The 12287-nt window shown below is 38.0% G+C and overlaps 1 protein-coding gene across 1 annotated transcript in view; it reads right to left on the bottom strand.

Annotated features, from left to right (window-relative positions):
- Positions 1-12287, bottom strand: part of IL1RAPL1 (interleukin 1 receptor accessory protein like 1) — a 712082-nt gene that overhangs the window by 46952 nt on the left and 652843 nt on the right. Inside the window, exons 6-7 of the mRNA XM_088834257.1 lie at positions 11173-11305; positions 9058-9203 (exon numbers count right to left, since the gene is read on the bottom strand). Coding sequence (XP_088690383.1) covers positions 9058-9203; positions 11173-11305 — 279 coding nt within the window. The remainder of the gene's footprint in view (positions 1-9057; positions 9204-11172; positions 11306-12287) is intronic.

Raw genomic sequence — 12287 nt, 5'->3', positions numbered from 1 at the left:
TAGATGGGGAAACAGTGGAAACAGGGTCAGACTTTATATTTTGGGCTCCAAAATCACTGCAGATGCTGATTGCAGCCATGGAATTAAAAGACGCTTACTCCTTGGAAGGAAAGTTATGACCAACCTAGATAGCATATTAAAAAGCAGAGACATTACTTTGCCAACCAAGGTCCATCTAGTCAAGGCTATGGTTTTTCCTGTGGTCATGTATGGATGTGAGAGTTGGACTGTGAAGAAAGCTGATTGCCGAAGAATTCATGCTTTTGAACTGTGGTGTTGGAGAAGACTCTTGAGAGTCCCTTGGACTGCAAGGAGATCCAACCCGTCCATTCTAAAGGAGATCAGTCCTGGGTGTTCATTGGAAGGACTGATGCTAAAGCTGAAACTCCAATACTTTGGCCACCTCATGTGAAGAGTTGACTCACTGGAAAAGACTCTGATGCTGGGAGGGTTTGGGGGCAGGAGGAGAAGGAGATGACAGAGAATGAGATGGCTGGATGGCATCACCGACTCGATGGACATGAGTTTGAGTGAACTCCGGGAGTTGGTGATGGACAGGGAGGCCTGGTATGCTGTGATTCATGGGGTCGCAAAGAGTTGGACATGACTGACTGACTGAACTGACCTGAACTGAATGGAAAAACTAATGGCTTTACAAAACTGCTAACAGAAGATAAGATCAACAAGAATTAATCACATGGGACTGAACAAACTGATGAATATGATTATAACTTTAGGACTCTTTTGTCTGAAATATTACTGCCTTTTTAATCTTTGTTTTCCGGATATAAGAAAATCTTTGATCTTACACCATGACTTACAGTAATTCAGTAAATTATATTATTGTAAGCAGAACTGAAACATATATTTTTCTCCCTGCAGGATCCCTCCAGAATTCAGAAACTCATGGTGAATACTCTTATTTTAAGGGCATTATAGTTATATTTTGTTCTTGTTTAGTTGCTAAGTCATGTCTGACTGTTTGCAACCCCATGTACTGTAGCCCACCAGGTTCCTCTGTCCGTGGGATTTTCCAGGCAGAATACTGGAGTGGGTCTCCAGGGGATCTTCCCAACCCAGTGATTGAATCTATGTCTCCTGCATTGGCAGGTGTATTCTTTACCACCTAAGAACCAGGGATGGTCTGTTCTGTCGATCAGTCGTGTCCGACTCTTTGCGACCCCATGGACTGTAGCCTACCAGGCTTCTCCGTCCATGGGATTCTCCAGGCAAGAATACTGGAGTGGGTTACCGTTTCCTTCTCCAGGGGATCTTCCCGACCCAGGGATCGAACCCAGGTCTCCCGCATTGGAGGCAGATGCTTTAACCTCTGAGCCACCAGGGAAGATTAAGAACCAGGGAAGCCCATTATAATTATATTTACATAAGTTAAATAAAATTTCTTCTCCTTAGAAGAGGATGCAACTGGAAACTTGTTATATTACCAAGGTTTTGACTGGAATGTCCTATTTGAGATAGACAAGTATAGACTCAGATATGACTAGACAGCTTTAAGGAACTAAGGTTGTCTTTGTGGAGCTGACAAAGCCCTTTGGAAAAACAGCTTGGCACCTTGCTACAGTGTTCCCATTAGCCTTACCAGGTGAGTAAAGAAGGTCATTTCCTGCAGGTGCAGAAACTTTAGGATATTTTGGAGACCTCATATGGAGAGTAATTCACACAAAACTATAAATATTACAGGCAAGCATGATGGCAAGTCCTTTGCTGGGCTTCCTCACCTCGAGAGACATTTAAAAGTTCAATCTGGAGATTCCTTACTGAAAGGTAACCATTCCATTCATCACATTTCTGTGATGATGTACAAGTTGAAGATACAAGAGAGAAGTACAAGTTAAAGATCTTTATTCAGAATTTAATGTATAGTTAGGAAAACAAACAAAATAAAGACTTCCAATGACTATGAAGGGAAGTGAAGTGTTAGTCGCTCAGTCATGTCCAACTCTTTGTGACCCCTTGGACTGTAGCCCGCCAGGCTCTTCTGTCCATGGGAATTCTCCAGGCAAGAATACTGGAGTGGATAGTCATTCCCTTCTCCTGGGAATCTTCCCAACGCAGGGATCGAACCTGGCTCTCCTGTGTTGCAGGCATATTCTTTACCGTCTAAGTCACTAGGGAAGCCCTCCAATGACTGCATCCATATATAAATTAAATACTAAGAGCTTTGAACCACATGATTAATTCAACAGGAATAATAAAAATGGAAGGACTTGTTTTATCCAAGATCATTCCCTTTTTATTCATTACTTGAGAAATATGCTAATCATCAGCTAAGAGTGGTCCTTTCTTTCCTAACAAAGATGCTGCTTGGATATTCCAATTCACATTTAGGAAAACTGAATAACCAAAATGACTGAACGGCAAAACTATACTATATAACAAATATCCATGCTGTAGCTGATCAGGAAAAACTGCGATCGACAGACCTTTGAAAAGATATTTCACAGCTGAGGCAAAAATAACTTGGAGTTAACTTCACTTAAATCATATATTCTATATTTAGGAAATAGCTCAGAAGTTTAGTTTTCATGCCTGTAATTTTGGTGGCTGTCAAATAACCTTGTTGGGATGTCCATATCAAGAAATTCAGCGGCACGAAAGTCTCTAATACCAGACAGTTTGGTCTCCTGGCATTCATAATAGGCTCCGATGTAGTTTTTGCTTGTTTCTTTGCTTTGGTGTTAGTTATCAAGAAGAAGAAGATAAAAACAACTGGGGTCAGCTTACATGTCTTATATAATTGAGGAGCAGAGAAGCAAGAAAAATGTTACAGGGTAGAATAAAACTTTGACTGCCAGATCTTATCCAAAGAGAGAATCTGTTAAACTTGATGGCTCTCATTTGGAGATGCTGCAGTGACATAAATAAAGTTCTTTAATGTTTTGGTATTGCATAAGCAAAGAAGAGGGATAACATATGACCTCTCAAAATATGTCTCTTTGGTATAAAGATAATTTAAGGCTGATCATTTTTAAGAAACAGCAGACACAGGAGAAGCTCTAAAAATCCAGTAGAAGTTACTCTTTGTAAGAGATCTTTATGAAAGAAATCTTCCCTTTATAAAATCTTCATAAAAGAAATCTTCCCTTGTAAGGGTGTTTCCCTTCCTGTACCAGGAAGAGGATGACTTTCAATCTCCAGAAACTCATCAATGGAGAAGGCAGAGGCTTATATCTGTATAATAACCATGTCCATCCTTACTGTGCTTTTCTTGGTCACCTCCCATAACTGGACTGCCATGCTCCCGAACTCTTCTTTTGTCTTTCCTGGAGATGGTATTGAAGGTGCTGTCTTGGGCCATTTCAGAGGGCTACTCAGTTTTCCTGGCTATTCCACATGTATTTAGGAGGAAGATATGTTAGTAAATTTATGTTTGGTTTTCTCCCGTTAATCTATCTTATATAGCCAAGAACCTAGAAGGGTAGAGGGAAAAGTATTTTTCCTTCCCAACAGCAACAACTCAAAAAAAATGACTCTCATGTGTATGCCCAGTGAAGGACTGGAAAGCCTGGTGTGCTGAAGTCCATGGGGTCACAAAGAATTAGATATGAATTAGTGACTGAACAACAACTCCGTTTTTAATGGTCTTTTTAGGAAGATGCAGCCATATAGAGAAGTAGGAGGTTTTGATGTCTGGGCAAAGTTTGGCTTTTCTATATTCTGAAATCAGTGGTCAAAGATGTTAAAGGATGACCCCCAAAAGAGCTTTACACAGTTCTATTGTCTTCCTGTATCTTGCAGAAAATAAATGCACGCGATAAATACTAACAAGGATGGTGGCACATATTACAAAAGTGATCCATTATAAGAAGGGATAAGGAGTGCATTGGGTCTAAATTCATCTGGCTTTAAAACAATGCATCCTAAATGATGTGCATGTTAATTATGTTACTGAAGATATTCCAAGGACTAGGGAGTTAGAGAGCAAGTCTAATTCCCATGGATTTCACTCTTTGCGGGGGCTTCCCTGGTACCTGAGATGGTAAAGAATCTGCCTACAATGCAGGAGACCTGGGTTCGATCCCTGAGTCGGGAAGATCCCCTGGAGAAGGGAATGGCTACCCACTCCAATATTCTCACCTGGAGAATTCCATTGACAGAGGAGCCTGGTGGTACAGTCCATGGGGTCGCAAAGAGTTGGCCATGACTGAGCGACTAACACACACATACCTTCTAAAAACAAGTATTTCCTGTAGTAAGGAGCTAAAATTTGAGCTTCCCAGGTGGTTCAGTGGTAAAGACACTGCCTGCCAATGCAGAAAACGTGGGTTTGATCCCTGGGTCAGGAAGATCCTCTGGAGGAAGAAATGGCAACCCACTCCCATATTCTTGCCTGGGAAATCCTATGGGCAGAGGAGCCTGGTGGGCTACAGTCCATAGGGTCACAAAGAGTGGGACAGGACTGAAGTGATTTAACACACACACTCTTCAGAGGGAGGGAGAGAGGGAAAGGGAGGGAGATTTCTCATCCAAGAGTTAAAATGGGTTTGAGGAGGAATAGAGGAAAACTAGATGTTTATCATTATTAACTAGTGCTAGTCTCTGAGACAGATACTTTGCCAGTTTCCAAACTACTTCATGATGAATTAATTGCCATATTATTGTAATCAAGATATCTAAACAACAATTCACAACAGGACTGTTAATTTACATTCCCTTTATGTGACAGCTTCAAAGCCAAACGTCCCCTAGAAGCACAATTCTACATTAGAAATGCTTAATATCAAAGTAGTTTAAAAAGCAGATGATGGCATTTCAAATTATATTGGTTCTGATTTCCTGATCGTTTAATTTTATGAGTGCCAGGCACATAGTAGGTTCTTAACAATTGCCATTAAATGCATGAATAAATTAATGAAGATCGCCCGTAGGACAGCACATTCAAACTAAAGTAAATCTATTATAAGGAAAAATATAGAATCAACAGAGCAAAACTGCCAGTGCTAAAGCTGACCATTTTAATGAAAGATAAATTAGATGTGAGGGAATTTTTAATGAGACATGTTATTGCTGCATCCTAAATTATCCAGATTATCACATAGTTGGAGCAGAAAAATCATGTAATAGCTGCTAACATAGTGATAAATATGTCAGACACTGTGATACATATTAAGTTTATTCCTCATAGCTGCTCTATATGGAAAGTACTATCATTATTCCCCATTTTATACAAGAGAAATTTGAGGCTTACAGAGAGTATGGGATTTGTCCAAGATAGAACAGTTAGTATGCAGAGAGTGGGTTTTGCACAGACAGCCTTACTCCAGAGTCCACACCCTTAAATATTAAACTGCTTTGTCCAGAGAGTAAACACGTCCATACTGTGAAGTCATCCAGAATTAGAGTGTGGACAAGGAACTCAGAGAATGAAAAAGAAACTTAGGATGGCCTGTTGAGTGCAAGAGTGGCTAGGCCAAAGCACAATGATGCTGAGTATCTGTCTGGAGAATTGCTTGTATTAGAGACATGGAAAACATACAAATGATGGGCAAATAAAAGATTGGGGTTTTGGAGGGAAGCTGAAAGTCAGTGTTGGATGCATGGTCAAATTGGGGAGCAGGGATTAGAAACCTAAGCAAAGGCATCTGGGTAAAATGTTCAGAGGCTTACATAGGGAATTCAGTTCAACAGGCAACAGTGGAAGCAAGAGATAACACAGTTGGAAATGTATCTACTCTTTGCTTTGGTTCTTTTTGGGACAAGGATCTAACTCTCAAGCTTCTCAGGCCAGAGACTAGAGTGAGGAATATGGTACAAGGCAGTCATACACTAATGTGGCCCATTGGCCATTGTTTTATTCTATGACCTCATTCTCTGTAGAGCATGTGACATGACCCTAACTGTCCCAGTACCTTACCTGGCTGTAGGAATCAACAACCCTGAATATTCTCAAGCAAAAGTCAAATTTCCTAGTAAATTTTCAGCCAGTTTTTGTGGACATTAGATTTTTTTTTTAAAGAGAAAAGGCTAGCCCAGAATCTACCCTAGCTCAATCCTAGCTGTACTATTTATTGTAGTATTGTCTTGGCATTAAGGACAATTCAGCCGATACAGGTGGTGATACCTCAAAGAATCCACAACACCCATTGGAGGGTTCTGACATCATTTTTATTATGCTAACAATACTGAACTAAAAGTAACAGTGGAGGGGAAAAAAAACTTAAGTTATTTTGGCAAAGGTACGTCCTGGCAAGTTTACTTGTCAGAAGAATGGATAATTCCTGACTTATGAGATCTGTATTCATCAAATGCTTTAACATATCTCTCTATGCAAGTTTTAAGAAGAAAGACTTTGAAGGCCTGTAAGATAGTTAAGGGATTTATAAGTCAACAACAGAAGAATATGATTCACAGTAACAGCTTCTGGTTCTTCTCTGAGCTTTAGGCTTCTAAGCAATACAGCCAGTCATCTGGTCATTACACAATTGCTAGAATGACAGCAATTTGACTCTCACAGGGACCCTGTGATCAAAACTATCAGCTCCCATGTGCTGTGCCTTCCTTGAGCTTCTGAACCTTTCAGGGCTGGGGAACTTGTAGTTATGGCATCTGTTAACCAGAGTCCGTTGTTTTTTCCCACAGATGGTTGGGATAGATCATTCCACATGCTGATAAGCCTCTCCAGGGCAGGAGATGCATGACTACCATTGTGAATCGATGACTTATTTGCTGCAGCTCCCTTAAAAGGAAGGTGAACACTAACTTTAAGAGGGGCTTTTGGAGTACATGACCTTGATGGACACTTTCTGGCTTTAGCTTTTATTTTACTGAAGATAAAATGCTGGTGGCATAAATACATATTTGAGAAACACTGTGGAAGATTAAGTATTGAAGAGGGCTCTAACACTGCCCACCACTTTCTTCTTCATGTTTAGGAAATCAGGCAGTATTGGAAAAGCTTTTTCAAACGATTCCCTTGATTTCTCAGTCATTTATGTTTGTAGTACTCGAAGCTTTCTTAGCTATGGGCAACTTAACCCTAGGCCACACATGCTAAAAATAGCCTGGCGGTGTTTGACCCTTCCTGACTCTTGTGTGCCTGTCTGCTAGATAAGAGCTTTAATAGTTGTATCCTCCTTGGAAATGATCCAGCTTCCTTCCTTATTCCTATGATCTCTACTTAACTGTCACTCCTACTTTATCCTAAAAAGAAATAAACGTCATTAAAGCCAACAGATTTTTAGATGAACCCTCTATCTTTTCTCTATTACCTTCCTTCTTGAAGAATAATTCAGACTCTGTAATTAGACTTCAATTCAAAAGAGTGATCAGAATGGTGAAAGTATTTTATCCACATAAAAGAAGAATGAATAAAAGGAACTAAAGGAGCTGAATCTATGGAAGTGAAGGCCCAGAAGGATTATGGGGACTGTCATCAAGCTTTTGAAGGGCTATTTTGGGGAAGAGAGATTAAACACGGGGTCATGGGGTAGATAGACAGTGAAATAGGAATGTTTTCTAATTGTTAGGTTTTTCCAAAGATAGAGCTGGCTTCCTGGAGGAGGAACGTATAAGCTGACAGATCACTAGGGAAGATGTTACGGAATAGTTCAATTATACAACATCTAGGCTACTCCCAACCCTGGGAATATTTCTATCCTTTTATATGTGTAATATTTCTAATCTAAGTCCCTTCATTGACTGACAACCGTCAGACTGCTTACTAGCTGCTGCTTATCTTTTCCCTCCATTAACATCTCTCCAAAAGTAAACTATTTGAATATTACAGTCACCTTGACAACAGAGGTGTCTATTTTAATAGCTTTCAGTAACATTATTCAAAGGGAATCTATTGTCCAATAAAGTCTTTGGCATTCTCTTTCTTTTCCAACCTCAAAGAGTTTAGGATGAAACATGTGCTTTGATATTAAAATCATTGTAAATTTGCCGAGTAAGAGAATGTTTTCACTTAGCATAATGTAGAAAAAAAATTTTTTCTCTTGTAATGTACATGAAAAAAATTCACCAACAAAAAGGCATGCATGGCTCAAATTTTACAATCGTCTATAATTTCAAACAATTCAATACATATTTATATATATTTTAACCCTGTGTGTAAGGTATTGGGGTTGCTTTGGAATCAGATTTATTGTAGCCGATGTTACACTCAACAAAAACATACCTTACTTAAATTGTTAATGATGAATAATAATTGAAAAATAATTCACTAGTGAATTATTATTAATCATGGGAGGATATTACACATGTAAAAGTTACCTAAGGCAGAAAAAAAATAAAAATGAAGTAAAATGGGGAATCCATTGGATGTAATTTGTACACTCAAGGAACAACCTTTCAATTAAGAGCATAATCTTTGACTTAAAACTCTCTGGGTATTTTTAATTGGTTTGCTTACTTCTAATATTATTAATAGCATTTAACTAAATACTTCCTGTGCATAGGCTTTATGCCAAGCTCTTCACACTTAGTGTTTTCTTTCACTTGTAAAATCCACTAAGATTTGATATTATTATTTTTCCCATTCCATATTATCAGGGACCTGAAGCTTAAGGACGTTAGATATCATTCCCAAGGTTATATGCTGCTGCTGCTGCTAAGTTGCTGCACTCGTGTTCGACTCTTAGCGACCCCATGGACTGCAGCCTACCAGGCTCCTCCGCCCATGGGATTTTCCAGGCAAGAGTACTGGAGTGGGTTGCCAGTGCCTTCTCCACCTAAGGTTATATAGCTGATATCAAAACAGAGAAAGTGGGACTTCCCTGGTGATCCAATGGTTAAGACACCCCACTTTGATTGTAGGGGGCACAGGTTTGATCCCTGGTTGGGGAACTAAGATCCTGCATACCTAATGGCACAGCTTGAGGGAGGGGAAGAAAAAGGAATTTGAATATCTAAATTTGACTCCAGTGCCTGAGCTAGTCACCCATCCACTGTGCTATTGGCTTTGATGGCCTTACTGCTAATGTAATTGTTTTATTTGGGATAAATTCATGAAAAAAAAATTTCTTTTTACCTTCCAATTATTTCACTTTCATTAAAGGTTAAGTCAACGACTCAAACTTAGAAGGTTACACTCACCCCGTTTGTGAAGGAGAACACTGGCGTGCCGACGTCCATTTCCATTTTCAACATAACAGGAGTAATTTCCCAAGTCACCTTCTTCTACAGAGTCCACAATTAATGAGATGGAAACTTCCTGTTCCCCAAGATGCTCCTTGAGGATTCTAAAATATAAAGCAAAATGAAACAAAAAAACCCCACACAAACATACACACACATGAAAGAAAAAATTTTAGATGCATCTGATATGAAAAAACCTACAGCATTTGTGCTTCAAATTTGGTCATGGATTGATGCTATCTTAATTAAATTATATCATGCCCTTGTCTTCTTCACTTCTAATAAGGAAGCTTGTCTTTGTAGATGCTAATGAAGTTGCAGTTAATTATCTCACTTAGCAGGACAATCACACTGTCATAATAAAGAGGTGAGAGAGACCTTGAAGAAAAGTTTACAAATTGCTTTCCCTTTAAGAAGAAATATGATGTAAGGTGGGATGAGAAATTCTAATGTCTTAGGCTGGAGGACTAATTATCTATCAGGTTAATTTTAAAGAAAGGAGGGATAGAAAATTTCTGAGCTATTTTGACATTTCAGTTGAAACCTCTAGCCTGGCATTTTTTTTAAAGGTACAAATCAATTCCTATTTATAAAGAAATATGAAATTACAAAACCATAGACTAAATGTTCTGATGAACCATTTAATTCTGACATTTAAAATTCACGGTAGATGCTCACTAACCTCACTGTCAAGGATTTTAACAATCTTTTTAGGACAAATGGAAAACTTCCAAGTAGGGCTCCCTTGCCATGCTCACCAAGTTTCCACCTTTACTCTCCCACCCCTTTGGTAACTCATGCTTGCACAATACTTCCTCATGAAGAATTAAAGAAAAAAATACCTTTCTAGAACATTCCCTGAGCATCCACAAAAGTAGAGAGGGGTAAAGTTAGGAGGTTTATTGTCCTATAACCTTAGCATTTCAGAGTGTATGAGTATAAGATAATAGTGAAGTTTTAAACATGAAAAATGGCAGAGGAACATTTTAGTATGTATTGAAGAATTGCTCATCTGGGCATTTCAGCACCTGACTTCAATGTTATATTCCTGGGTATTTGTTGCCAGGAAGAAAATTCCGGTAGAAATAACCCTCTGTGACAGTTTTATAGGTTTTTATTTTCTATTGAAAACCTTTTTCTCTTATACATTTCCTCAAGTTTTAAAAGTCTTCACATTTAAGAAGAAGAATTTGGTTAAAGTGCTCAAATATACCCAAAAGAGGTAATCTTTAGATTAGAGAATGTTTACAAATGATCTGCATTTTGATTCACTTATAATTTATTAGTTAATATATTTGCTTATTTACATTATGAATAAAAATGAATACCTGTATATAGGTGTACTTTTAGTCATAACTGAATACCTCAATATTTAAAAGTAAGCAAAAAAAAGTTAATTATTTTTTAAAAAAGAAGAGGCATAAGCATTATGTCCTCAAAATAATTGTATTTTTATGATTATTTGCTATTATTCCACTATATTAATATTTAGACCTTAAAGTCAGCCTAAAAAAGGTAATAAAAGCAATTTTGTATTACCATTCCTATCAAGTGTTTTATAGTCTACACGATGCCTCGAATATGTAGAAACATATAAAAGGAAGTGACAGAGACGATGTTTGAATCCTGAAAAACATGATGTTGAATCCTAAAAACACTGTTAACACTTCATGTTTTTCCAGAAGATGGTATAGAAAAACCCAAACAAACTTTTTGGCCACCCAATATTTCCTCTCAACAAGTAAAAAAAAAAAAAAAGAGCTCTTATCAACCAAAGGTACAACATCGCATTTTCCATATTTGATGCTATTTTGGTAATCTCATATTCAGTTTATTCCTTAGTGGAAAATTCCTTTTCATTTCTCTTAAATTCTTTGCAAATGGCACTTGGGTTTTACAATTTCATAATTATTCCCTCAAGGATATTTTTCCTCCTTGCCATTAAATGTTGTAACATTTTTAGTATGATAGTAAAACACCCCCAACCCCCTTCTTTTTTAGCTCACTTTCTATTCACTAACACAGCAAATGTGAATCCTGACTGTACAAGTTAGAAGAGAAAAATTACTTTACCTAATATCACTTTCCCAAACTCGATTTTCATCCAGATCTTCAATAAACTTCTCTCCTTTCATCCAGTAAATTAAAGGACTGACATCTCCACTGTACCCAAAGAAAGCTCTGCAGGTGAGATTAGCTGAATCGCCTGTGGAGAGAAGTGATAGAAACATGTTGTAAAACTGTTGATACACTCTCATTTTAGGCAAACTGGCATGTAAAACTTAAACCACTTCATTGATTTAATGAAACATCTCTCTAAATCAATATTTTTCACATATTTTCTATCTGTCAAATTAACAGAATATGTGCTTTTGGCAGCTTGCTTAATGGAATGTGAATTACTTATCAGATTATGAAGAACACTGGTCAGTTATTCTATAGAACTTTACTTTCATTTAAGTTTGCCTGATGTTTCCACATGAATAGATTGAGGTTATGAATTATTGGGAAGGGTACTTTAGAGGTGTCTGACTCTTTGCCCCCCTACAGACTGTAGCCCACCAGGCTCCTCTGTCAATAGGATTCTCCAGGCAAGAATACTGGAGTGGGTTGCCATTCCCTTCTCCAGGGGATCTCCCCGACCCAGGGATCGAACCTGGGTCTGCATTGGCAGGTAGGTTTTTTACTACTGCGATATCAGACAAGTACATAATGTTGATAATATGAGATTTTATAAAGCAGTTAGAAGATGTTTCTTAGTCCTGAATGTGGGAAAGAGAAAGAGAACCAAGTCTTTTGATGGGAAAGAAATGGAACTACAAAATACAGGATTCCTTACAAATGTTACTAAAATATTTGTACTATATGAGGAATAGTATTTTAATTAAGGAAACCAGCACACATTCAGGTAAAAAAACACATTATTAAAATACAAATGGACAACACCTGAGAATAAATATTTGGGCTGTTTATAAAACATAAAATCAATAATACTACTGTGGAGATGAGTTTCTTCCAGTGTACTACTCAAGAGAGGCCACTGCAATGATGAATACAGACTGATTACTTAATAAGCTAAGTGGAAGTCCCTGACTGAAAAGTGGGAGTGTATTTAATGCCAACAGAAACTAAGGCATATTTCTGGACAAGTAACGTGATTTTGCAAACACCTGATTTCCTCAAGCCTC

Source organism: Moschus berezovskii, chromosome X, assembly GCF_049115385.1.
Source record: "Moschus berezovskii isolate FMDL1 chromosome X, NW_MosBer_1.0, whole genome shotgun sequence".
NCBI lineage: Eukaryota > Metazoa > Chordata > Mammalia > Artiodactyla > Moschidae > Moschus > Moschus berezovskii.
This window is presented reverse-complemented; position numbering and strand designations above follow the sequence as displayed.